The sequence below is a fragment of the Ursus arctos genome, unplaced genomic scaffold (assembly GCF_023065955.2).
Source record: "Ursus arctos isolate Adak ecotype North America unplaced genomic scaffold, UrsArc2.0 scaffold_6, whole genome shotgun sequence".
Taxonomy (NCBI): domain Eukaryota; kingdom Metazoa; phylum Chordata; class Mammalia; order Carnivora; family Ursidae; genus Ursus; species Ursus arctos.
Window position 1 is genome coordinate 25873630 of NW_026623078.1, and position 27355 is coordinate 25900984.

Consider the following 27355-nt stretch of genomic DNA (forward strand, 5'->3'; position numbering starts at 1 on the left):
TCTGAGCTAGCGTAGGCAGAGCACGAGGTGCCGAGGACAGGTTCACGAAAGGGCAGTGGGGACGACCCTTTCCGAACAGCATTTGTAGCTGCCAAGAGTAGCCAACAAGCACCAGATTTATGAGCACTTTGAAAGAAGCACCTTCACCATTGGCTTTTTGAGCGGCGCTGTCGCTAGGGAGCGGCGGGAAGGGCGAGCACAGCCCCGGGAGAAGCCCAGGCTGTTTGTTCCCGTAACCCGGGAGAAGGGACGCACACAGTCGGGCGCGCGGACACACACGCACGCACACGCACGCTCGCGGCGAGTTCGAGCCCCGCGGCCCCCGACAGTCCGAGGGCGCCCCCCGCGCCGCACCAGGCGGAGCAGCACCCGCCTCCTAGCTCCTGCTGCTGCCGCCCAGAGGAGAAAGGAACCTGGAACCTCTGCCTAGAATTTCCCCCGGCGCCGCGCGCTGCGGAGAGCCGCGGAGGTGGGCGCGAGGAGGGGAACGCGATGAATGAGTTCTCCCCTCGCCTCGGAGTTGACTGAGTTGGCGGCGCCGCGCCCAGGCTTCCGGCTCTCGGCGCCCCACGCGCTCACGGCTCCCGGGGCTTCAGCCCACGCCCGCGGCCCGGGCTTTGCCCGCCGCGCCGGGGGAGCCGAGGCTCCGGAGCTCCTGTCCCAGCTCCAGTCCGGGAAAAAGGAGGGCTGTCCCCTGGCCGAGGCGCACGGCCGCGCGCTTTTCCCGCACTCTCCGCGGCCCCATCTGTCTCTCCATGGCGTCTCATCAGCAATCCCGGATCCAGGCTTACCTGGAGAAGAACAAGATCGGTCCCCTGTTTGAGGTAAGGCGCTGTGGATGAGGGCGGTCCCGTTTGTGTTTTGGGGAAGGGGTTCAGAACACCCGGAGGAAGGAGGGATAGTGAACAAATGCGCGGGAGGAGGCGGCTGTGCGGCCCCAGTTCTTTGGCATTCGCTCTGGCAGGGCCAGGTGTCCTGGAACGCGGCCGGGCGGGCACCTCGCTGGTTACCTGGGCGCGGACAGGTGAGGTGGAGAGGGCCCAGCCTCTGTCTGGCAGGGGAAGTTTGAGCGGTCTGACTGTCCTGCATCTCGCAGCCTCATGCACAGGACCCGGACAGGCTGAGACGGATAGATGCACACACTTAGACTGTCTTACACATGCACACTTTCTTCCTGGAATTTACACTATTTTGCGTGTTGGATTCTTTTTTTTTTTTTTTTCCAATGTGGGCAGTAGTAGAACCCAGAAAGGTTGAAGAGGTGCTCAGCGATGGGAAGGAATATGGTTAACTGGGAGAAAACTGAACTGGTAAGGGGTAGGCTTCGGTAGCTGCTGGCGCGTTGAATGAAATTGTCAAACTGAGACGCTGACATTGATGTCTGGATGAAAGGAGAGTCCTTTGCATTGCAGACCCTACATGTGTTAGGGGGAGAAAGGGGCGGAGAAAAATTCAGGAAAAGCATACACGTATTTATGAGAGGGGACGTGTAGCTCTGAGCTGTTTTCTCTCGCCATCAAAGAACTGATGACAGAAATACAGTAGGAGAAAGGAAGAGAGGGAGGACAGGATAAAAAGAACGGGAGACTGAACCCGGCGCTGGCAAAGCGTCCCGCGGGTAGCCAGGGCGCTGGGCAAATGCCGGTGCCCGCGGGGAGGGACGTCCACGGTCTGTTCCCATCCCAGTTCAACCGTCCAGCTGGACACTGATAGGAGACGACCAGAGGTGGAAGAGTCAAGATCTCCCCTCCCCCGCAAAAAAGCAGTTGTGGTCCTTATTAGGGGTTTACGTGTCGGCGGCGTCGGAATAAGGCTGGCACGCGCAGGGGGAAGTGATAGAGAGCCGAGCTGTTTCCCTAGTACTGAAGAGAAGAGAATAACTGCAGAGAAAAAAATAATGCGAAATAATGCCCTAGCAGAAAAAGAGAGAGGCGGGCAGGGATGTGATCAGGTATGAAAAGGATGGGTTTCAGATAACTAAGATTTGCAAGATCTCAAGTTTTTCTGCCCAACTTTAAGTTAACGTTGTGCTATCTAGACAGATATGGCCATTGTTTCAACTGAAACTCGTTGTATAGAGTTATAAAGTCCTATAATGCATGTCTTGATTCTTGTTTCTGCCAGAAGTGTTAGCAAAGGAAGTCTGTATATAAAAGCAATGTAAAATTGCTGGAGCGACTAGATTGTTTTTCTTTAGTCTAATGATTAGAGACTATACAGAATTCTATCTATCTATCTATTAAAAGCTGAAGCATAATAACCCTTTGTGACACAGTAAATTAATTGTGTCAAAAGAAACATTAAAGGAAATACTTTTAGAGCGTGTCTACTCCCTTAGAATATAAAGTACAGTTTACCAGGGAGAACAAGTGAATTGTTTTAATAGACTTATTAACTTATTTTAAAATTTCTGAGACTCTCTCTAAGTAATAATAACAGAATTTGGAATATAGGTAAACTTTCTACATAATGAGAAAATAAATCCAACTAGATTTTTATCAAGTTCTCATTAAAAAAAAAAAACAACTAGCTCACCAGATAGTTCTGTATTGATAAATTTTAAGTGATGGCAGAATTGTCTCATAAAATCATAAGACCTCCTCACCAAAAATCAAACAATGACAAAATTATATGCTGTGTATTTTATTGATTTTTTGGGGGGTGACATATTACCTACATCTCCATTAGCTTGGATTGCAGTTGTGAGTAGTTAATTTTTTCAGGATTGATTTACACTTTAAATAATTGAAGGGAGAAAATAGCTAACTTCTATTAAAGCAGGTTCATATACAATAATTTTGATCATAACAGAGCTTGGTTTTGAGTAGAACTCTACATACTTCACAAAATTAGAATATCTCACTAGCTTGTAATCTCTCTCTCCTCCTGCTAGAAAACCAGTGAAACTAGGGTAAAACAGATATTGTTGACCTGGCATTCTCTTCAAAGCTCCCAGGACTTTGGTCAATGGTTCTCATGAGAACTGCTTCAGGAAATCAATGAAGGAGGATTCTAGAAACCTGAACTTAGTAAGAAGTGGCAGAAATGATTGTTACATATTTAATTCCTGGACCACATTGTAAGAAACAGTACATAAGTTAAAGTCTCTTACCTATCACAAATTGAAATAGGTGACTCCAAGTTTTATTATCTATTCTTTGTTGTGTCTTTCTTTCTTTCTTTCTTTCTTTCTTTCTTTCTTTCTTTCTTTCTTTCTTTCTTTCTTTCTTTCTTTTTTGTCCTGAGGCACTGGAGTTGGTGACATTGGCTTACTTTAGTTTTGAAAATATACAAGACCTGACAATATGTTCCCTTTACAGATTTTGTAAGGTAGGTTTGTTTTGAGAAAACTTATTGGAGTAGGGTACTTTAAAGAGAGCACATGAATATTGTTTAAAACAAAAATCAGAGGTAACATATATTGGTTGAGAATACTTGTATCCCGCTGTTTTTACCTATACAGCTTAATTACCTAATTTAGTTAATTTCTTGCTTAGCTTATTTGCTTATTCTAACATTTTATCATTTGAGAAGCTTATAAAACTGTACACAATATTGTATTTCAAAAACCTCTCTAGATGAAAATTTATCTTGTTTCCAGGTGATTTAAGAGTATAAATTTATATTGTCTTTAAATATGATTTAACATACTTTGAGGCATTACAAAACCATGCCTAGAAATCATTGCATTAGAGTCTTGGGTAATGATATTTTAATTAAAAAATAAAAGATGTAAGGTGTATAAGGTAATAATGTCTTATATTCCACAACCTCTTTGAAATTTTTGTACGATGGAATACTTTTAGTGTTCTCATTGGCTTATTCAGGACCGGTTAGTAGTGAACAGCCCACGCATCAATCTATAAGGAAGGCTTGACATCGCTTCAATAAATTAGAACTGTAATCCTATTTGATATAGATTTCCACATGTAACATCTTACTTAATCGGCAAGATGTGAAATGGTTTGGCTTCCACCAAAGTATGGTATTTTGCAGCACATATATGAAAGATTCATGGTGCAAACACAAGACTTATCTCAACCAACCACTTGATAGTTGAAGAACCTGACAGTCAAAAATTCTGAAACTGAATAATTACCTGGCATATATCTTCTTATGGGGATCAAGTGATCTATGTTGTCTATATTGTAAGCAGCTAAACTTCATTCCCAAAAAATTATATGATGTGGAATATCACAATAAATTCCTTATTTTCAACATAGAGAAGTGTATACTTTTAAGCTTCTCCCATTTCCATGAAAAAACAAAATAATTATTTGAATATTATTGGTTGGAAGGGTGCTTAGGGCAGTCCTATATCTTGGTTTAGGAATGATTACATTTACAAGAGAGTGAAATCCTAAACTATTAAAAAGCAGGATAATGGAGCCCCCATTAAATCTCCATAGAATATTTAAATCTCTGTGTATTGAGATGTGGCAAACCAAATTCACTACATTTCTCCAAATGGAGTCTGACCCACTCCAGGTAGAATGGAACCACTTTATCACCTCTGTTTACTTCAAAGTACCTCTACTCACATCGGCTATATTCATGTTAACTGATTTGACATATCTGTTATAAGGTGGACTCATATCAAACAAGTGGTCAGCCAATAGCTTGCATCATTCACATACCTACTACTGCTCAACTTATTTTTCTCTGATACCCTGCCCTACAGTTTCCAACCATGTCTGCAACCTTGAACTCCGGTTGGCCTGGAGATTATCAGGCAATGGCCTGGCAGGATTAGGGGATTCGTTATATATGCAGTAGGGGGCTGGTGAGAGAATAAGTAAATATATTGAAAATAATGCAAGCCAGCTCTCTTGCTATTAGAGATGGGAATCACAAATATAAAAAGGATAAAATGTAGAATGAACCCTGTGGTGTTGGAATGAAATTGGGAGTATTGGTATATCGCATGACTTCAAGAATAGAAATAGATATAAATGCAATAGAAGTAAGTATAGATTTGTATGTATTAACATACACATAAATATATATGCCTGCATTTATTTCCTTACTCTGTCTACTGTGATGGCCTGGGACTAGCAACACCTCAGTAGGAATGAGCACAGCTAGTGACCAGATTTTGAGTTCTAAATACCATTCCCCATCAAGTAAACCAGGTATGTATCCTTGGAGAAATGGTTGATTCTAGACTTGAGTCTGGGAAAGTATAAGATGAACCTGGACCATCTTATGTCAGGAAATAGGGAAGTGGTCAACGATTTATAGGAACATCTCAAAAGCTTGAAGAGGCTTCATTAACTAAATTTGGGACAATTTGAGACTCAAAGTATGAGAGTAACAGATTGTCTTACTTATAAAATAGGACTATTTTATCACACAGCGATATAATGGGATACATGAATATATTCAATTTATGGGGAGAAGAGAAAGCTTTACCTTATAGTCAAATGCCAATTAATAAGAGTAGAAAAGGTGATGGAATTAGAAAATCACTGTTTGGCAAGCATTTAGCAATAATTCAGGCAAGAAACATTAATTGTTGCCAAAAATAATGGGTGAAAATTAGAGGAGGAATGAGATGTTTACCTAATCTCTAGTATCTTTCCACAGAGTAGTTATTAATTACAAAGGGAAAAGTAACTTTATAGTAAAGAAAGCTGGCTGACATTGCTTTACTCAAGTGATGGGACAAATCAATATTGTGTGCCTCCAGTATAATGCAATTAAAATAACATGATTTTGCTTCTTTAATATTTCTGCCCATCATGCATGACCTGAACTGATTAATGGGAAAATATCTGATGAACCTGATAGGGAAATCCTGCTTCTTTGGTGTCTTCAAAGATGTTAGATCATGAAGGTCAAGGGAAGTTTCAGACTGATGAGACAGTACAACTAAGTGCAAAATATAGTCCTAGAACTGATACTTTCACTAAAAAGGACGTTCTTGGGAAAGTTCTGCAAAACGTGAATGGGGTTTTTAGGTGACAGGTATATGGAGTTATTTGTGCTGTTCATGTACTTTTTCTGTAAGTTTAAAGTTATTTCAAAGTAAAAAAAATATTAAAAATAAAAAAGAGTATCTAAAAAATAAGTACTTACAAATAGTTCACCCATTGGGTTTTCTTTAAACATCAAATTATGTGAATTTAGTTAAGAATTGTATCAGTGGTTTATACAGGGAAACCAATAAGTAGCAAGTTATAATTCTGAGTAAAGAAAATTTACATTTCTGGTCAACTAAGCCTATGTATTTTCCTCTTCTTCCTCTAAAATTTTATTGAAATATTGAAAAAAATCTTAAAAAAATAAATGCATAAGAATACTGGAACACAAAGAAGGGTGCTGAGGCAGAGAGACTGTTTCTCCTTCTTTATAACAGAATTTCTTTATTATGAATAGTGATATCTCTTTTGCACCTGTATGTGGTCAAGTGGCATAGAATCAATGATAAGAATTGGAAATGTTGTTTGGAGTTCCCTGGAAGGTGCCTTAAGATACATGGACTTAGTTAGGACGTGCTCCTCATATGTCTGCTCTCCTTCCTGTTGTCTAGAATGCCCCTTGTAATTCCTCCTTTATACCTTTCCTTACTCCCTCCACCTCCCAAGGCAACCACTGGTCTCCTTTCTCTCACTATAGAATAGTTTTCCTTTTCTAGAGTTTTGTATAAATGAAATCATACACTATGTACTTTTTGGGGGGGGGTATATCTTCTTTCACTCAACGTAACTATCTTACAATGCATCCATGTTGTACCATGTATCGATAGTTTATTTCTTTTAATTGCTGAGTAGTATTCTGTACGGATGTATGCTTTTGTTTTTCTAGGGTAAATGGCTTGAATGGATTGGCTGGATCATATGGTAGGTGTAGGTTTAACTTTTTAGGACATTAGCCACTAGTTTTGAAAAGTGTATTCAAAATTTTACATTCCTATGAACATTGTATGAGAGTTCCAGCTGTTCCACATTCTGACCAAAACTTGGTATCCTCTGTCTTTGTAATAGTAGCCATTCTAATAGATTTGTGTGATCTCTCTTTGTGGTTTTATTTTACATTTACATTGTGGCCCCACCATGTGAGACCAGTGTCAATGGAGACCATCTGGGAGGCCTGGCTTCTCTTAACCCTGGCAATAATGAGATATTCCTCTCCCTTCACGCTGGGGTCATGTCAGAGGAGGCCTAGAAAAAAGTCAGGACTTTCTACTTTGCTGAGTGGTAATGACGCCACTCCTGCCATGAAATCCATGCCAAGATACATTATAATTAAACTTCTGGGGGGAAAAAAAAGACAAGATATATTTTGAAAGCAGCAAGAGAAGTGAAATAGCATACCTATACAGGAAAAATAATTTGACAGCAGATTCTCATCAAACCAATGGATATCAGGAGAAGGTGACATAACATTTTTCAGGTGCTGAAAGAAAGAATCTAGAGTTCTATACTCAGAGAAAATATCCCTTAGAAATGAAGGGGAACTCATAATTTGGCTATTGTGGACATTGCTGTACCATAAGGGACACTGAACTCTGGGAAAAAAACTGAGGGTTGCTGGAGGGGAGGTGGGGGGGGGAATGGGGTAACTGGGTGATGGGCATTAAGGAGGGCACTTGATGTCATGAGCACTGGATACTATATGCAACTGATGAATCACTAAATTCTACTTCTGAAACTAAAAAAAAAAAAAAAAAATTGAAGGAGAAATCAAGAGAATTTGTCACCAGTGGGTCTATCTTAAAATTATGGCTAAAGGAAGTCCTTTAAACAGATAGAAAATTATAAAAGAAAAAAACTTTAGAACATTAGGAATGAAGAAAGAACATGAAAAGAGCAAAAATACGACTAAGTATAATACATTTTTCTTCTCAAGTTTTCTAAATTATGTTTGATGGTTGAGGCAAAAATTATAACAGTGTCAGATGTGGTTCTGTAGAGAGTATTTAAGACAGTTGTATTATAAGCAAGGAAGAATAAAGAGGAACAAAGGAGGTATGTTTTCTATGGTTTGCTTATACTGGTAAAACAATGACACCTTTGAATAAGTTGTATATATATGTAATGTCATACCTAGAGCAACCACTAAAAAGCTATACAAAAGATGCTCTCAAAAACTCTAATAATTTAATAGATTTAAAAAAATATTTTATTTATTTATTTGAGAGAGAGAGAGCATGAGCGGGGGGAGGAGCAGAGGGAGAGGGAGAAGCAGACTCCCCGCTCAGAAGGGAGCCCGATGTGGGTGGGACTTGATCCCAGAACCCTGAGATCATGACCTGAGCCAAAGTCAGATGCTTAACCAACGGAGTCACGGGTGCCCTCAAAACTCTAGTAACTTAAAATGAGTTCTAAAAAATGTTCAAATAACTCACAGGAACAGGAAAAAGAACAAAACAAAGAACAGAAAATAACAAATAACATGGCAGACTTTGGCCCTAATATGTCGATAATTAAATTAAATGCAAATGGTTTAAATATACCAATTAAAAGAGAGAGATTGTCAGAGTGGATTAAAAAACATGACCCAGCCATATGCTATGTCAAAGAAACTCATTTAAAATACAAAGATATAAACAGGCTAAAAGTAAAAGAATAGAAAAAAAATATGCAAACATCAAAAGAAAGGAATGGCTATTTTAATATCAGATAAAGCAGACTTCAGAGGATAAAAAATTACCAGTTAGGAACTGTCATTATATAGTAATAGAAGAGTCAACCCACCAAGAAAAACAGCAGTCTTAAGTAGGACCATTCTATGTAAACTTAGTCAACTAAGTCCTAGTCAACATTTGTAGACCATTCTATGCAACAACTACAGAAAACATGCTTTTTCCAAGTAACATGGAATGTATACAAAGACAGACCATTTCCCTGAACCACAAAACAAACCTCAGTTGAAATCATACAATGTGTTTTCTCCATCACAATGGAATAGAACTAAGACAGTAAAAGAAAGAAAACAGGAAAATTTCTAAAACATGGTGAAAGTATAGAGCATACATCTAAATAATATGGTCAGAGATGAAATCTCAGGGATGCCCGGGTGGCTCAGTCAGTTAAGTGTCTACCTTTGGCTCAGGTCATGATCCCAGGGTCCTGGGATCAAGTCCCCATTCGGGCTCCTTGCTTAGCGAGAGCCTGCTTCTCCTTCTCCCTCTGCTGCTGCTCCTGCTTGTGTCTCTCTCTCTCACTCTGACAAATAAATAAATAAATCTTAAAAAAAAAAAAAAGACGAAATCTCAGGGAAATAAAAATCCATCAAACAATGAAAAGGAAGATATATCAAAATTTGTGGGACACAGCTCAAGCAGAGCTGAGAGGGAATTTTATAGGCTAGCATGCATACATTTAAAAAGTGGACTGATGTGATTGGTTAGAATAGGGTGCCTGCTTTTTATGTCATTCCTCTGGGCCCTTCCCGTCGTAGAGGACAATCTCTCCAGCTAGACAGAGGGCTCTTCTACAGTGAAGGATGTATGAATATCAGTAATCTGCTGACAAGAGGTGTTTGTTCATATATCATGTTTGGTTTTGAAAGTAGATCTTTAGTTCTTGAAGGTGGGAAACAAGTATCTTGCCTCATTCTTTATCGTGCATCTACTGTAGTGTCTAGTGGAGCACAGAGTATAACTCAGGGATTAATTGCTATCTGTTGAATTAAACAAAACATTGACTTGTGTATTTTTTTTTCCTTCTATGGAAAAAAGTACATTGAAGATAGAACCAGCTAGCAAATAGCATCTTCATATTTATTCCTTTAAGACCTAGAGCAAAATATTCCCCATCACATTAATTACCCTTTATGTACAGTGAATAACTTTTAATTATGTACTTAACTACCTAAGTCACTTTCAGTCATATTTTTCCCTTTTTAATATCTGCTTTCAAGAGAGGGCCTGATAAATTAATTGACACCGCTGTGCAAGGCTTAACGCACACCCCTCAAGTGCATTTGCATGGGCAAGTCGCATGACAGAGTTATATGGGACGAAGCAGGTGATCTTTGGAAATATCTCAAGCTTAGCAATCATTTACTCTCGACTTGATCCTGAGCACTTTACTTGACAATCTCTGTGAACATCAGTGTCCTCATCTGCAAAAATAATAACTAAAAGGGACTTTATGAGGAATATATGAGATGAGACAAAGTCTAAACAACCCAGGCCGGTGCCTGGCACTTGGGGTACACCCAGTAAATTTTGCTGCCATCATGTTAGATGCTGAGCCTTCTCTTTTCTATTAATATTGATCACTCCATGACAGACCATGTGGAGAGATGCTCTTGAAGGATGACCTTCTAGTATCCTGAAAATAGAACTAATTCAAAATGTGCATCTGCATTTTTATGTTGTAGCTCTGATCTCTGAAAAAGCATCGTGGCACAGGTAGAAAGGAGAGTAGCACTTGGCCAAACAAAGTGTGTGTGTGTGTGTGTGTGTGTTGTGTGTGTTCTTTGTTCGGAGGTGGGGGCAAGTCTTGCTTGTTGGCTGTATCACAAAAGTATACTTTGGCTAAATTTGGAGACATTATCTCAGTATCTACTGAGAAACAATCCCGAATACGTGTTCTTGTCTCTAGAGGCAACCTTGATCACCGTCAACTAAAAGCACACACAGACCCAGCCTCCCCTATCACTCTCTGTAGCATGCTTTTCTTTTTTTTTAAATATCCTTTATTGTCATTTGATATTGTTTTATTGGATTTATTCCTTTGATTTCAGTTTATATTCTGTTTATCCCACTAGAATATAAGATTCTAACAGGAAGATAATTTTGTCAGTCTTTTTAACTGCTTATGTCTTCATGCCTCGAAATGTCTGGTACATAATAGGTGTTCTACTAAATAGTTGTCAGATACACTTATGAATTAAAAAAATCAGAGCCAACCTATCAAATTTGAAAATTGTGGCTTGGGTATGAGTAATCATTTGCCACTAGCAGTCTTGGAATATCTCAGCAGTTGATGGGAGATTTCACTTTCTTGAAAATTCATTATGTCTTTGTTATCTTTTCAACAGCTATGAAATTCTTTGGTGCATAATGTTTGGAGCTTCATTTACATTCATTTGGTACATTTATTGGGTGCTGTTTTATGCACTGAGAGATATAAATTCAAATAAGACATTTCCTGTCGTCAAAAACTCCTGTGTATTTAGAAAAGACTGGCAATACTTAGGGGCACTCTCAACTATTACATTCTGGTAATTTTACAAAAGCCTGCCTTGGTTTTCTGTTTATATACTTGGTCCATTTTCATACTCATCAATACGTCCCATCACTATACTAACAGAAGTAAGAAATTCATATTTGCAATTCAGATTTAGAGATTGGTTTTCAAGAAATTTGCCGTAGAATCAAGTATGTAAATTAAATAACGTAAAAGGTAGATATGTTAAATAGACTTAGTTTCTGTTGTCTTTGCTCCTGGACGTTCTTAGCAACAGTAAGACATCTAAACATGAATTATTAAAAATATCTAAATGATCTGATTGTTGGGTAATGTTCTACATGAAACACACTGATAGTTTTAGGTTGTAAGTTGTTCCTTTAACATAAAAAAGAGAACTTGTTTTTGAAGTATAGCCTGGAGCGTAAAGGAGTGTTTAATTCCCGCTGTTTCTTCACTTTTTGAACATGATCTAAATTCAGAGTGACTAGCTATATTGAATTGAGAATACATTTGATTTGTCTGTACATTGAAATAATATATCTATTTGTATGAAGTGAACTTTATTGTATAAGATTTATTGTAGCCGTATGTTTTTTGAGATATTATTTTTATTTTAATGCTATTTTATTCCTATGAATTCTCTCCAGAGGACCTACTATTGTTTTGGTTATTTCATTTTTTCCTGTTGTTTTGTTTTGTTTACAATGTATAATAATCAGCTGAGCATTATATAAAATGGTAATTAAAGCCAGCTATAGTTTAAGTGCAGAATATTATTCTATTCCAACTGAAAATACTTATTGATACATTTCTTATTATCTTTTCTCTTAGTAGTATAGCAATGATATGAAAAACAACCCTCTTAAGGTATAGAGATGACAAATACTCTACCTTGTGGAAGCTTAAAGTCCTAGTTTCCACAGAATTATTTTACATCTAGCCTTTTCTTAACTTTCAGTTAAGATGTTGAGGTCTGTGCACAATTGGCAACATCCATGCTACAGTGTATGGATTGATAGGGAATCTAAGATATCAGCGTCACTAAGTTTATGGATAGTTCAATTTTGAGAAATAATATCTTGTGACTAATTCATGAAGGTCATGTACATTAAGTTCTCAAGTTATTAGCAAACATATTTTTGGATAAAGTTAGTTGAATAGTGACTTGGGCACCCATTCAGCATTAGGGTGACCCACTGAAGAATTACTTCCCCTGAGTTGTGCAGTGGAGTGATTTAAGAAGCCTTTATTGAGAGTCATAAGAATCGGACCATGAAAATACAGTTTTGTCATCTGTTAAAGGATGTTGTAGACAGGCATGTTCAGTGAATTAGGCAGCATCCTCTTATGAGACCTCTTGTTCAATTTCATAATGTCAAAGATAGTGTATGCACCTCACACCTGTCAGAATGGCTAAAATAAAAAACACAAGAGAAAACAAGTGTTAGTGAGGATGCCGAGAAAAAGGAACTCTCATGCACTGTTGGTGGGAATGCAAACTGGTGCAGCCACTGTGGAAAACAGTATGGAGGTTCTTCGAAAAATTAAAAATAGAACTACCATATGATCCAGAGTTCCACTACTGGGTATTTACCCAAAGAATATCAAAACACTAATTCAAAAGGATAAATGCACTCCTGTGCTTGTTGCATAATTTACAGTAGCCAAATTATGGAGTTAGCCCAAGGGTCCATTGATAGATCAGTGGATACACAATGGAATATTACTTTGCCATAAAAAGAATGGAATCTTGCCATTTGCAACAACATGGGTGGATCTGGACGGTATAATGCTAAGTGAAATGAGTCAGTCAGAGAAAGACAAATACATATGATTTCACTCATACGTGGAATTTAAGAAACAAAACAAACAAAGAAAATAGACACAATCTGAAAAGTAGACTCAACTATAGAGAACGCACTAATGGTCACCAGAGGGGAGATGTGTGGAAGGTTGGGTAAAACAGGTGAAGAGATCAAGAGTACGCTTATCACAATGAGCACTGACGTACAGAATTGTTGAATCACTGTATTGTGCATCTGAAACTAATATAATACTGTATGTTAACCATACTGGAATTAAAATAAAAGATAAAACAAAAAAGAAAGAAAAACAAAATCGTATATAAATATTTTGAACTGTAATTCATAGAATTCCCTGACTTTTTTTTTTTTTTTTTGCATAGACTTCTGGAAAACCCATACCTAGTGGTAGCCAGAATGCAGGCCATTATCATGAACATTTTTTTTTTAATTGAAGTATAATTAACATACAGTGTTATATTAGTTTCAGGTCTTTATTATAATGGTTCAGCAATTCTATGCATTTCTCATTGTTCATGAAGATAAGTTTACTCTTAATCTCTTTTATCTATTTCACCCCTCCCCAGTTTATATTCCCACCAATAGTACATGAGGATTCTTTTTTAATGACCATTTATACCTTCATTCTTTTCCCCACCTATGTGTCTATGTGTTCTACTTTACCTTTTTCCCTCCACTTTTTATTTATGCTATTTGGTCATAATTTATACTTCTTTGGAAAATACTTTAACTTCTTTCTGAAATAACGATGAATATAAATATGTTCTATAAATCATAAAATGACCTACTCTTAGTCCAAATAATTTAGGCACATCATAGGATATATTTGAATCCTCTGTTTCCTGTTGTTACACATGACAGCTGGCTTTCTTTCTAAAAATACTTGTTTGGCTCATTCTGGATTGTTTAGTGAGAATATATTTGCAGGACAATGTCTCCCAGGGTTAGCCTTACGAGTAGCAGAAACGAAGCTTCCTAAAAGGCAAGCTTTGAGACTCAGGGCTTTTGCATGGTCTGTTTTCTCTGCTTCAAAGTTTTCCCTCGCATGCCTCACTCACATGGTCAGCTCCTCCTGCTGTTCAGATCTCAGGGTTAAACATGTCGTCAGAGAGGCCGTCACAGACAACCTGGTCTCAACAGCCTTCCCATCAGACTCTACCATGCCACTGTGTTTTATTCCCCTGTGGCAGTTTCTCATTTATTTGCTTAGTGTTTGGCTTCCTCTCTTAAAACCTCCAGAAGGAAAGGGGCTTGGTCAGCCTTGTTCTCTAATCTATTTCCACAATGCACGGTAGCCCATTTTCCTGCAATTAGCTGTTCGTTCTTACTCTTCTTATTAAACATAAGGTTAAATAAACTTTTCTCTGGGTGGGATATTATGGAACCATTAAAAATGTAGAAAGGATGAATTCAAGATTATATGTGTGATATTATTATAACTGTGTAGCATATGCAAAAAGATAAGAACGAATAAGAATGGGATCCAGCTTTTATATGAGATACCAAGTTAAGGGGCTGTCTTTGCTCCCACAGCCATTCTGATTTTCCAAGCTCTCTGTGTAAGTGTGCTACTGCTTTTAGTATTAAGCCATTTGTTTGAGATGATCTAGTCTTCTTGAGGCCCCTGCTGACTCCCACAAGCATACTGTATTTGCATATTAGTAGTGAATTTCTTGTCAACTGAAACCTTAATGGGGGCTATTGGCAGAGGCTGAGAGGAAAACCCCCTCATTGCGTAGACAAATCAGAAGTGAGGGTTAGAGAGGCTAGGAGCAGGTAGCATGGAAATGAGCATCAGGTGGGTAGAGATGGTGCTGGAGCAGGCGGAAGGAATGAGTCAACATTTCTAAACACAACCCAACTCTCATTTTTATTCATTCCCCCCTCCTTTTTTAAGCCCTCTTTTAAGAGCTGAAAACATTTAGAATTGTGAACACACACACACACACACACACACACACACACACTCTGTTCCACTCATTGTGGCCATGCTTCTTAAGAGTATGCATTCATTATGACAAATGCTGATAACTGTGGGCAAAATGCAAGACTGATGTAATTAAAGATAATCAAACTTTAGAGAATTTTCATGCTTACACGTTGTCACTTTTAGCTTTCTGTCCAGACATCCAGGAGGATGAAGTCACAGTCCTAGGCCTTTGAAGATGCAAGAGTTTTGGAACACTGAATTATGGGATGAATTCCAAACGAGGGTGGGATTCAGGGTCCTCCAAAATCTGTACAACCATACTTTTCATTTTCCCCACACACTGCCTTCAATGTGAGCCAGGCTAGTTTGTCCAATTACCCTAATACTTACAATGTCAAGTCTTTGCTTGGTGTTCTCTCTACATTGAGGATTTTCTCTGTTTTCTATCATGTCTTAGACTAGATTCCTTGGGAGACAGACTCTGGGGTGGAGATTTTCACGCAGAGGGTTGATTGTGGAGTGCTTATGGGAGCAGCACCTTGAAGGGAATGAAGGTGGTGGGTTTGAGTGAAGGAACAACGTGAACTGTGAGGCCGTTATAAGAAAGCCCTTAGCTGATCACATAGGGACCTTCACTGGGAGAGCTCTGGAAGTGGGGAGGCCTTTAAAGGCTGTTCCAATCGAAGTATGGGGCTGGGGTTTTGTACTTCAGTGACTAGAAGCACACTTCCTCCAGAGAGAGAGAGTGTGACCTTGGGTGAGGCAGATGCCTTCTTGGAAGGACAATTCTGGACAAGGCCTTAGGTGAGAGCCTCCAACAGCCAACTCTCCAGGCAGCTGGCAGAATGAGCTTCTGTTTCTGAAGGAAGGATCTGGGCACATACCCCAGAATCTACATTTTCCTATCTGAGTATCAACCGCTCATTAAGTGATAGTTCATGTTTTGTCTCTTTAATTAAATATTTTGGACATCTCTGGCTAACCTAGATATTCTGTTTCTGTGAACTCCTATTGCACTTAGGGGCTGTGCCACTCATTTTGGGGGATAATCGCAATGTTACTTAACTACTTTCTGGTTTACGGTTTGTCTTTCTAACTATACTGTTGGCTCCCCCCCCCCCATATTCCTCCTAAGTATCTAATTTATTATATATGCATCATAGAATTTAATTAAATACTTGTTGAATGAATAAATGAATAGAAACAGCATGGTTTGCAGAAATACAAGATAATCTTTGCTTTATCACAAAACAGGCGAAACCTTTCCACTACTTCTAAGTTTCACAAATGTCAAATATGCAAAGACCTCAAAGTAGGATAAAAGATGATCCACAAAGTAAAAGGAATTAAAATCTCTATAGTCTAGTACGGGAGTCAGCGGATCCCCCTTTTTCTTGTGTGTGTAAGATGGACTGATTTGGATTTTCTGTTGTTTGTAAGAGTCTTAAGTTATCCATGTGGTTAAAATTATTATGATTTATGTAAAGTAAAAACATAACTATGTGACTCCATTCCATCTAAGCAAGCCTAAGAAAGATGCAGCTAAAATACATGGCATCCTTTTTTGTTTGTTTAATTGATTGCCTTCGCAGTCACATGGGATATGCATCTGGGATTCTTAAATGGAGGGTTTTTTTCTTGCTGGTTCATTTTGACCAAATAATGATTATTCATAAAAAAATCATGTAGTTTGTAGAAATTAATTCTGAATTTGATGTTTTCTTTTCACTGATACTGAGATTTTATTTAATATCCAGCAGAGTTTTCATTTGTGAAAAGCAAATGCCTTGCTGAGATTAAGATAGACATATTGGTCCTTTTACTCTTCTCTGGGTTAATGACGGTGCCAGAGTCTGTATCAGTTAGTTTACTTTCTTCTGTGCTTTAATACACTTAAAAGTGTGATTTTGGAGGATTGTCCAGCTCAGTGAAGTCCTGCTTCAAAAGGGCTTCAATGCCAGCCTACTCTGTGAAAATGAGGAGGTTTTATTCTCTGAGATTGAGCCAGAAAGTAGATTTAACTACAATGAAAGAAGTTTATCATTTTGATTTTGAATGTGCATGGAGAAATATGCTAAATTATCTTATTCTTATTTAGCCAGAAATTATTTTGAATTTTTCTGTCTAAAGGGCCATATTGTTTGTGAAAATGACAGTGTTGTTTCTTTCCAGCTATTATAGCTTTTATTTCTTTTTTTCTCCATATGATGATATTATGGCTATCATTAGTGAAAAATAGTAAAAATGACAGTGTTGTTTCTTTTCAGTCTCGATAGCTTTTATATCTTTTTTTTTTTTTAATTGGGGCTAAGATTCAAATACAGTGTTGAAAAGAAGTGGTAATACTTTGTATTTTTTTGAGTGTCCTGATTTTAAGAGGAATGCTCATTGCAACATTATTAGGTTTTTGTTTTTAATAGATACTTAATAAAGTTAGGAAAGTTTCCTCCTCTTAGCAGTTTGCTAGGATTTTTAAATTAAAAATTGAGTTCACTTGGGGCACCTGGCTGGTTCAGTTGGTAGAAAGTGCAACCCTTGATCTTAAGGTTGTGAGTTTGAGCCCCACACTGGGCATAGAGATTACATTAAAAAAAAAAATTGATGGGGCACCGGGGAGGCTCAGTTAGTTGAGCATCTGACTCTTGATTTCTGCTCAGGTCATGATCTCAGTTTCCTGGGATTGAGCCCCGCCTCAAGCTCCATGCTCAGTGTGGAGTATGCTTGTCCCTCTGCTCCCCCCTACCCCGCCCCCGCTCGTGTTCTCCTTCTCTCTCTAAAATAAATAAATAAGTATTTAAAAGAAATTGAGTTCACTTAATATTTAAAGGTCTTTCTTTGTATATTGAGATTATCACATGGTTTTTCTCCTTTATTCTGTTAATTGGAAGAACTACATTATTGGATTTTTAAAATGTTAAACCAGTTTTGCATTTCTGGAAGAAATTGATTCTGATCAAAATGTATAATCTATTTTTCACATTGCTGGGTTTGGATTGCTTATATATTATTTAAAACTTTCCCCCTCCACTTTTGGACATTTTAAACTTAATTTTGTGTGTGTGTGGTTTTTTTCAGAAATAGTAGGATGCATGTTGAGCAATATATTTACCTTCCTCCTGAATAATGGAGAGGCTTTAGAGGGTTGTGTCTCTTGCCACCACTTTTCCCAGCTTATATGCTGTTGTTCATTATTCCATTTACTTTTTTTTAAATTCTAACCCACAAAACAGGTAACAAATAACCTTAATCCTTTATTCACATTTTAAGATGTTCTTTCACATATTTCTCCTTAGACATCCTTGAAGCCAATCTTCCAATTCTTTTCTTCTCAGATCTTTGAGCCACACCATTACCCACTGTCCATAGATCAGTGAATCCCTACTTCTGGCAATAGATCAGTTACGTGGGCAAGTAAATATTCTTAAAGCTTGGGAGTCTTTTTCTTTATCTTTCTAGAAGACACCTTAGTGGACATATAATGCTTTAAAGTACACTTTGATTTTATGCCAGTATTTCATGCAGGTCTAAACCAGTCTCAAGTTTTGTTTTGTTTTGGTTTGCTTTGCTTTGCTTCTCCTTCTTCCTCCTTAGTCATGGTCATAATGAACTCCCCATGAGGACGTACATACAGATTGAGGGAAAGGAGGCAATGTAGCAGAAGTATGTATTTCAGAAGTCTGAGCTGTCTGCATATGTTACTTACTGGGCTCTGGATTTCTGCTATACATATCCAGTCTTATGGTTTGGCAGTCAAAGAATACCCAGTTCATAATGGACAGCTCAGGTCTCATGGCCAATTCATGTCCAGTAGTCAGGTGTTCTTCCAGGGCTCAGTTGTAAACCAAGAGGTATATTTCAAAAGGAAACTGGTTGTCTGGAGAAGCACATGGGACTTTACAAAAAATCTCTTGGGGTCTGTGCTAATTCTCCTATGCAGGCTTGCTAGCTGCTCAGTGCAGCATCCCACTTGGCCCAGGCACTTGGGAGTATTCTTGGATCTCCTGGGACATAAGGATTTAGTGCTAGAACAGCATGTACTGCAGCTGGATCTGCTGCAGAGTCTGGCCTTACTCTGGACCCTGCTCAGAAACAGCAGCCTAATGGGTTATTCAATGTATTCAAGTATTCAGTATATCAAAGGTGTGCCCTTTTGTAGTGCTTGGTGGTGTGGGTGTGGCAGCTTTGGAGGGGATAATCTTGCAGGTTAATGGGCCCTCAGAGATTTCACCAACTTAGTACATCCCTAAATTTTCATGAGGCCAAACTCTCCATTGTGGTAACTCAAGTGAGGTTTCAGCCAACCAGATCTAGTTCCTTTTTCTTTTTATATAGATTGAGTAATATTCTGTAGGCTGCCCATCTGTTCCACTTCTAGGGACACCATGATTAATTATTAGGCAATATGAAAGACTACTGTTGGCCAGAACATTTTGCTTATCATTTGGTTCCTGTTGCTCATTGTGATAAATATGTCCATCCTGTCTATGGAAGTTAAGCAGGGGCACCTGACCTTCATTACTCTGGAAGCCATCAGACCAGTTGAAAGCCTATCTTAGTGGCAGGGTTTTCCCTGTCATCTCTGGCCTTCAGAAGGCAGCCACCGCAGAGCTTTTCAAGGATACACTCATGGTCTTCTCCCTAATATATTTCCTAATGCTTTAGTGAACAGAATGTCCTCGTCCCTGTGTAGATGCAAGGTGAGTGAATGTGCAGTTTTCACATGATAAATTCACTCCACTATTCTTATCTTTCTAAGTGTTTGGATTCTTTCTTTTGTAGCGTGATATACTGTGGCATCTCAGCGTTATTGAATGCAGGACTCTGTTGAGGCCCAGTGTCAGTCAACTGACCCAGCAAATTCTTAGAACATGATAGCTAATACTTTATTTACATAAGGAAACTGTAGTTTCTTCCATATCAATCAGCCCAGCTCAATTCAGTGTTTTATTGCATTTACTTTTATCTAACATCCTTAGAATTCATTTCTATACATATTTTTGCCAAAATAAATTAGGGACATCTTATGGAGTATAAGCTATCTCCTACATGGTCAACCTTTTTACCTGTCTTCCAGGAAGAAGCTGATTGATTGTAGTTACTAATTTAAAGGGAAAAAAAGGTAGTTGAGTGAGTCTTAACGAGAAAGGTATCCCATTGCAAGGCAGCTGCCCAGGTGAGGTTATTCAGGGCCCTGAACAAAGTAAGACTATCTCCTTAACAAAGAAGGGCATGATTCCCATGAAATCGTATCTATAGCTGTAAGAAATAAGAGATTGTTTTACTGGTGAAGCTCTGTGGTTCTCTGACTGTGATTTGAGCTGAGAGTTTCAAGCTCTGAGCTTGCCATTATTTCTGTAAGCTGTCAGTTTAGGCAGAATCCCCCTTATGATCATTACTTGCAGTCCTTATGCTCACCATTATTATAATCGTGGTCAAGTGTAGCAGCTGTTTGGTTCCCCAAGGCACAGGCTTCTCCAAGTGATTTATCACAGTCAAACATAGGTGATAATATTTTAAAATGTGATGTGTCTACATGTCACATATTGTTAGTATCATAATTCTCGCTGGCAAGGAGTTTGACATTGGGGTTCAAGCATATGACCAAGCTAATCATAAAGTTCCATCTCTGAGGGTCTCAATCCTAAGTACTGATTAGGAGCAAGTTGGAAAACAGAAACCACATTTAGTATTTCAACAGAGATAATTTGTTATGGGGAACTGGCAGAATAGGGGTTGGAGGACTGAAAAAGCAAATAGGGAAAGGCTGGAGTAATGCCAATTCAGCAACTTCAGGAAGCAGCTACACTGAGAACTTTGGGAACAAAGGGAAGAAACTGTAATTATCAGAATTTAGAAGCTCCATGGGGGAGGGGCGGCTCCTGCTCAGAAAGCGGCTTAACCTAGATGGTGCTGGTACCTCTGTGGAGCTATAATGAGAGTGGCTCCCCAAGTGCCAACAGAAGCTAGAGACAGGAACCCAGTGGGACAAGGGGCTATATTGACAGGAACAGCAAGAAGTCAAGATGGAGTAAGTGCCTTCTCCCCTCTTCCAGTTTTCCTCAAGTTCCCTGGGTTGGTATAAACTAAATAGGAAGCCTTCTGCTGAAGGAAATGAAGTTTTCAGAGTCCCAGATCCTGAATTATGAAGCAGACTATAGAAGTATGGATGTATTGAGAAATAAGATTTCATAATTGGCACAAAGATTTTAGATTTTCTAAAATGGGGTTGGCGGGGGGCATCATGGAAGGAGAGTGAAACAACCCAGCTTTCTCTGCATACAGGAATTCCCTTCAAAGAATTTTCTTCTCTAGCTTTATCTTGCATTGGCTATTGTGGTTAATGGTGTTTAAACCCGTTTGGTCCCTCTTAGCAAGTCCCGGGCAGATGTGTGCAGAGTTTCATATTTGTATTAGGATTCTCCAGAGAAATAGTACCTATGTAGACACAGGCACGCGCCTGCGCACACACACACACACACACGTAGATTTGTCATAGGAATTGAGTCAGATGTTTGAGGCCAAGAAGTCCCACGATCTGTTGTTGTCTTGAAGCTAGAGAACGAGGAAAGTTGGTGGTGTAATTCATTAGTAGTCGAAAGGCCTGAGAACGAGGAGAGTACCAGTATCCAGGGTTGGAAAAAGGTGGATATTCCAGTTTCAACAAAGAAAGAGGGAGTAAGTTTCCCCCTTCCTCTGCCTTTTTTGTTCTATTCAGGCTCTCAGTGGATTGGAGGATGCCCATCCACTTTGGGCAGGACAGTCTTCTTTACACATCTACTGATTCTCAAATGTTAATCTTCCCTGGAGATACCTTCATAGACATACTCAGAAATAATGTTTTTCCAGTTATGTGGGCATCCCTTAGCCCAGTCAGTTGACACATCATCACGGTTTTCAGTATGGTTTACTTCTAATCCACTGTTCGCTGCTTTAATGCTTTAGCCAAAATTTCTGAGACAGCTGGAACTGCCTCATTCCACATCCTAGTACACTGGTTAATTTACTAATAAGATTTATTTTCGTGTCTTTAGTCACAGTATATTTTATTTATAGCAACATATGGCCAGAAAAGTGAAATGGTTTTTCTACAGTCATTTTGATATGAAATACATATTTTGGAGTTTATATTCTAATTAGTAGTCTTGATATATGACAGAATTAAAATGAATACAGCCAGAAGACATTAATAACAAAAAACAAAATGATATAACTTTGTTAAAGGAGAGTTGTACTTCAAGATTTTTGATTTGAAGACTTTGTTAGAAATATATTTGTATGTCTTCTAATGTGTTTTAGATAAATCTACAGCAAATACGGGATGCAACCTCCTAATCCTTGATATTCAGCTTCTCTTTTCATGAAATCCAACTTAAAATGAAAGTTTTTCCCTATTTCAAACTATAGCACAACAGATATGAACCTATTTTATTGTTCATATTAGATAGGGTTTGTTGTAGTTCAAAACTGACCAGACATGGATATCGTTTGAGGGCCCAGCTAGCCACCAAATACAGATGAAGATATTTGAACTATCTTGTAATTATTCAATTTGAGCTTTGAAATTCAGAGTGAAGCCTTGAGGACACCACATAACTCCTAAATCATTAGTTATATATCTCCCAGCACTAAAAAGAATCCATATGTGAAACATACCAATCAACTAAAGGTAGTTATCTTTATCATCCTTTTTAAAAAAATAAACGATCAAGGCTTAAAGAGTTTAAATAGCTTGCCCAAGATCATGTCTAAGTGCTAAAATTAGGATCTGCCTTAGGGGAAAAATGCTTGGCCCTTGCAATTAAAAATTGTTCAAATACCAATTTTTCCTTTTACCAAAAGTGTGACATTACAAAATTACTTAACTTCCTTAACTTTCATTTAATCAACCATAAAGTAGGGTAAATATTTCCTACCTTAGTAGCTTGTTGTGATGATTAAGGATATATGCTTGGATTTAGTAACTAGTATAAAACAAGAGTCAATAAATAATAGTTTTCTCTTCTCCATATAGGAAAAGATATAGAAGCAACATCATTAAGATTCTTTGAGATGTTTTCTAACTCTAGATAGTTCTGTGATGACTCATCCACACAAAATTAATTGGACTTAAATTTTACTCCTTGTAGGAGAGAGATTTTATTTTTGTGCAATAAGGTGACATAGGAAATTGAATTTTTTAAAAAAGATTTTATTTATTTATTTGACAGAGATAGAGACAGCCAGGAGAGAGGGAACACAAGCAGGGGGAGTGGGAGAGGAAGAAGCAGGCTCATAGCAGAGGAGCCTGATGTGGGGCTCGATCCCATAACGCCAGGATCACGCCCTGAGGCGAAGGCAGACGCTTAACCTCTGTGCCACTCAGGCGCCCCAGGAAATTGAATTTTTGACATGAGCTTTGCCTATATCATGTTCCAACTCAGTAGTTTTATTTGTGCAACCCTATCCATAAAAATTGTTTCTTTATGTACCCGTAATATTTATGTGCATGTATAAATTATAGGCATATACAACTGTGTTAATAAATTTTATGCATAGTAAAACACATGTGAACAAAGACCTTTTCAAAGGTGAGATAAAAATAAATCTAAGTAGAAGTTCTAATTTTTCTTCCCATTCCCTAACAGATGGTCATGTACACTCCATTAGGAAACCACTGCTCCAACCATTTAGTGGACGTGCACAAGCATTGTTACAAAAGAAACTCATTGTGTAGGATATTCCTATGTTCTTTGCTGCTTCTTTTGGTATTCTGGTGTCTTTCAAGCCCAGAAAACAAAGAGGATGACCTGAGACAAGGTGGTCTTTCAGTCATGAAAGATTGATTCATGAAGTATGTGTTATAGAGTGGGCCCCTAAGAGTATTATTTTGTTTAGAAAAAGTGCAAACTACTTAAAATACTCACGTCTTGACCTGTTGTAATCTAGGAATTAACACCTATTTAGTGGGTCCTTATTCTATACCAACCCTGTGCTAGGTGTTAATTTGTTCCTAAAATATGATTAGACTTGATGACACTACATATTATAAATAACATATAAATGCATTCAGCAAGACAACCAAGAGGTTAAGAGGTTGGGCTTTAGAGTCAGGCACATATAGTTTTGAATCAAATCCTGAAACTTACTTATACTCCTAATCTCCCTCCATCAATCCAACCATCATCTACCCGTCAAAGTTTATGGAGTGCCTGAAACATACCATTGATTGTGCTAGGTATGAGGTGTTGAGGGACACACAATGTTGCATGAGGCAATGTCAATGTCCCTATCCCTTTTCTGTTCACATTTGTATCCCCAAGACGTAGAACAATGTATATATTTGTTGTGGGGAGAAGGAAGGAAGGAAGGAAGGAAGGAAGGAAGGAAGGAAGGAAGGAAGGAAGATAGATCATTTGGTATATCAGAAAAGGCAGATGTTAAATAAAAAAAATCTATAGATAAATAATAATTTACTTTTGACTGAATTGAGAAGAGAAAGGGAAAGTACAGCTATTTTGAGTGCTTATAAATGAGAGTACCTCATGAAGCGTAGTAGGCCATGTGAGTATTTCTTCAGGTAGTGATGAGAGAGAAAATAGATTTAATAGGGTTAATAGATGTAAGTTGAGAGAAAGAGTGGCAACAAGATTTGGGCAGAGGAATAACGTAAAATGGTGGAAGAGTGCCCTGAGGTAGTGAGAGGCATGACCCAATTGACACTGGAACAGGCTGGTGTGCCTCAGAAGTAGAGAATGAAGGGAGGAATGGTGCAGAAAGTGAAACAGTGGTCAGGAGTCAGATCCTCCAAAACCTGTAGGGTCATTGCACTACCTACTTTTGGTTCCTCTGCCTTTCCTTTTATGTGCTGTGTGTCTTTCTCTTTTCCCTCAAGCATTTCATTTCACTCTGTCCGTGCCTGTTTATTTGACTGCATTTTAACTAAACAGATAAAAACAAAACAAAAGACAAAAATCTTGCCTAACATGTTGTACGTCTCTTAAAGGGAAGCCATCCTGAGTTCTTATATGTTACTTCTTTCTTGTGTGCACCATTAAAATTGAGTCCGTAGCACTCAGTGGATTGTAAGTGCTACTGGTGTAGAATCTGATTGAGCTAGCCTATGACATTTTTTTTTTTTTAACACAGGAGATTTCTATTTCAGAATTTCTGATGAGGAGATGTCAATAGGGGGACCATGCTTTTGGGCACAAAGGCCATAGTAGAAATGTTGTCTATAACTTAAAGATTTGGATCTCAGAGTTCCAAAGTTCCAAAGGAATTTCTATGGTCTTAATGTTTGTGTCCCCCTAAAATTCGTATGTTGACATTCTGATGTCCAATATCATGGTATTAGGAAGTGGGGCCTTTGCAAAGTGCTTAGGTCATGAGGGTGAATCATGAAGTGTTCTTTTAAAAGAGGTTCCACAGAGATCCCTCACCCCTTCCACCATGTGAGGACACAGTGAAACGATAGCCATCCGTGAGCCGGGAAGGGAGCCCTCACCAGACAACACATCTTGTAGCACCATTTTCCTGGACTTTCCAGACTCTGAACTTTGAAAAATATGGTTCTATTTATAAGCTACCTACTCTGTGGTATTTTTTTTTATTATAGTCCAAACATTCTAAGACAGGAATGTGCTGTTTTGTTTTGCCTTTTTTTTTTCTTGTTTGAAATGTCAGCAATAAAAGCTGAGAAAAGGAACCCTCATAGAGGCCCAATTATGACAAAGACAGAAGGAAAAAGCAAGAGTGATGAGTTGGTAAGCCTGTCATTAGGAATAAAAGCAGATGGTAGAAGTACAGGTTTCAGTTACAATTTCAGTAAGAATCTTCTAAGATTCTGCTACTCACAATTGTATCTAATGTCATGGACTCTCATTGGACATTGTGTTATATTAAGTGTGAATCCTTAGGAAACATTTACATGACTCCCCCCCTCATTTTGTAAAGTGATTTAGTAATTGGTGTTTTTGGTTTTGTTTTGTTTTTTAAGGCCTGACAAGCCAATTTTTTTTAAAAGGATTTTATTTACTTATTTGACAGAGAGAGAGAGAGCGAGCACGTGTGTACAAGCAGGGGGAGTAGCAGAGGGAGAGGGAGAAGCAGACTCCCCACTCAGCAGGGAGCCCGATGCAGGACTCGATTCCAGGATCCTAGGATCATGACCTGAGCCGAAGGCAGATGCTTAACTGACTGCCACCCAGGCACACCCTCCCCCCCTTTTTTAAAAAAGCCATTGTGTATGTGCTAAGGCAGAGACCTGATAACATTGATTTGGAATCACACAGTAATTTATTTCCTGGTTAATTCATTTACTTGTTTTTTCAACAAATATTTATTGAAAACTCTATTTTTCAGATTCTATGCTTGAATTGGTAATAGTCTTCAGAATAAATTCCTTGTCCTCTAAACTTCTCCATGCCTTGATTTTTTTGGGTAGGGTTAAGTTTAAGTTTCTCCTACAGCAGTGTAGAGCCTTCTTTAGGATGAAGCCCTCAATATGGATATCAAAGCAGAGAAGCAGAAATGACCAGGTCCTTGCTGGGTCCTTAGTGATGCTACGGAGCCCTTCAGTCAACGAACCTGAAGTCTATCAAGTTGAGGACTTTCTAGCTAAGAGTTCCAAAGTAAGCCAATAAATCCTGTTTATTATTTAATGTAGTTATAATTGAGTTTTCTATTACTTGCAACCCCAAACATTTTAAACAATACACATATAGGATGGATAAGTTGAGGGATAAACAATAAAGAGGTTGAAGTGTCTGTGTTGTGAGGAACATTTATTTTTAAAGTTTGAAATCTAGATCAATATATAAAGACTGACATTAAGAATATCTAGCTAAAAATAGAAACCTGATACTATAAATTTCAAAAAACAAAGGATTATCTTTGATATGAAAAGGGACAATGAGGCATCCAACACTTGCATGAATTCCCTATATATTATTAAATGCATTTTTAAATTGTTCTTTGGGGTTTTCAAAGAAAGGAGACTTGCTCTGTGAACAAAGTAAGCATACTTTACATGCTCTAATTTATTAATAAAACATCTATTTATATAAATAAATAAATTAAATTGAACATTGTACTAATTTGTGAAGAGTAGCTTATAATTAATCATTGGGGAGAGAACAAGAAGATGGAATGCTTTAACTAGCTGTTTATGGATATTTGAAAATCAGACTTTGCATCTCTAGGACATTCCATTGTTACTTCAGTTGTCAGTCCCATGTGCAGCCTGTTCCTGGTGACAAGAATCAGGCTTTTATGAACAGTACTCCAGAAAGCATCTGTTCCCTTTCCTAGACAATGTCTAGTATAGTTTTCACATTTCTACAGGTAGACTAAGCATGAAGTTTATCTCCCTCCACCTTTATCTGCTCCACTCCATAGCAGCATTGACTTAAATAAAACTTACTGGGATACCATTTTATTTTATTTTAAAGATTCATTTATTCACTTATTTGAAAGAG

General features: G+C 38.3%; 1 protein-coding gene across 1 annotated transcript in view; it reads left to right on the plus strand.

The window, feature by feature from the left end:
- The first annotated feature begins 496 nt into the window (after positions 1 to 496).
- Positions 497 to 27355, plus strand: part of LOC113253071 (uncharacterized protein C8orf34) — a 136111-nt gene continuing 109252 nt past the window's right edge. Inside the window, 2 exon segments of the mRNA XM_026495928.4 lie at positions 497 to 631; positions 633 to 824. Coding sequence (XP_026351713.3) covers positions 497 to 631; positions 633 to 824 — 327 coding nt within the window.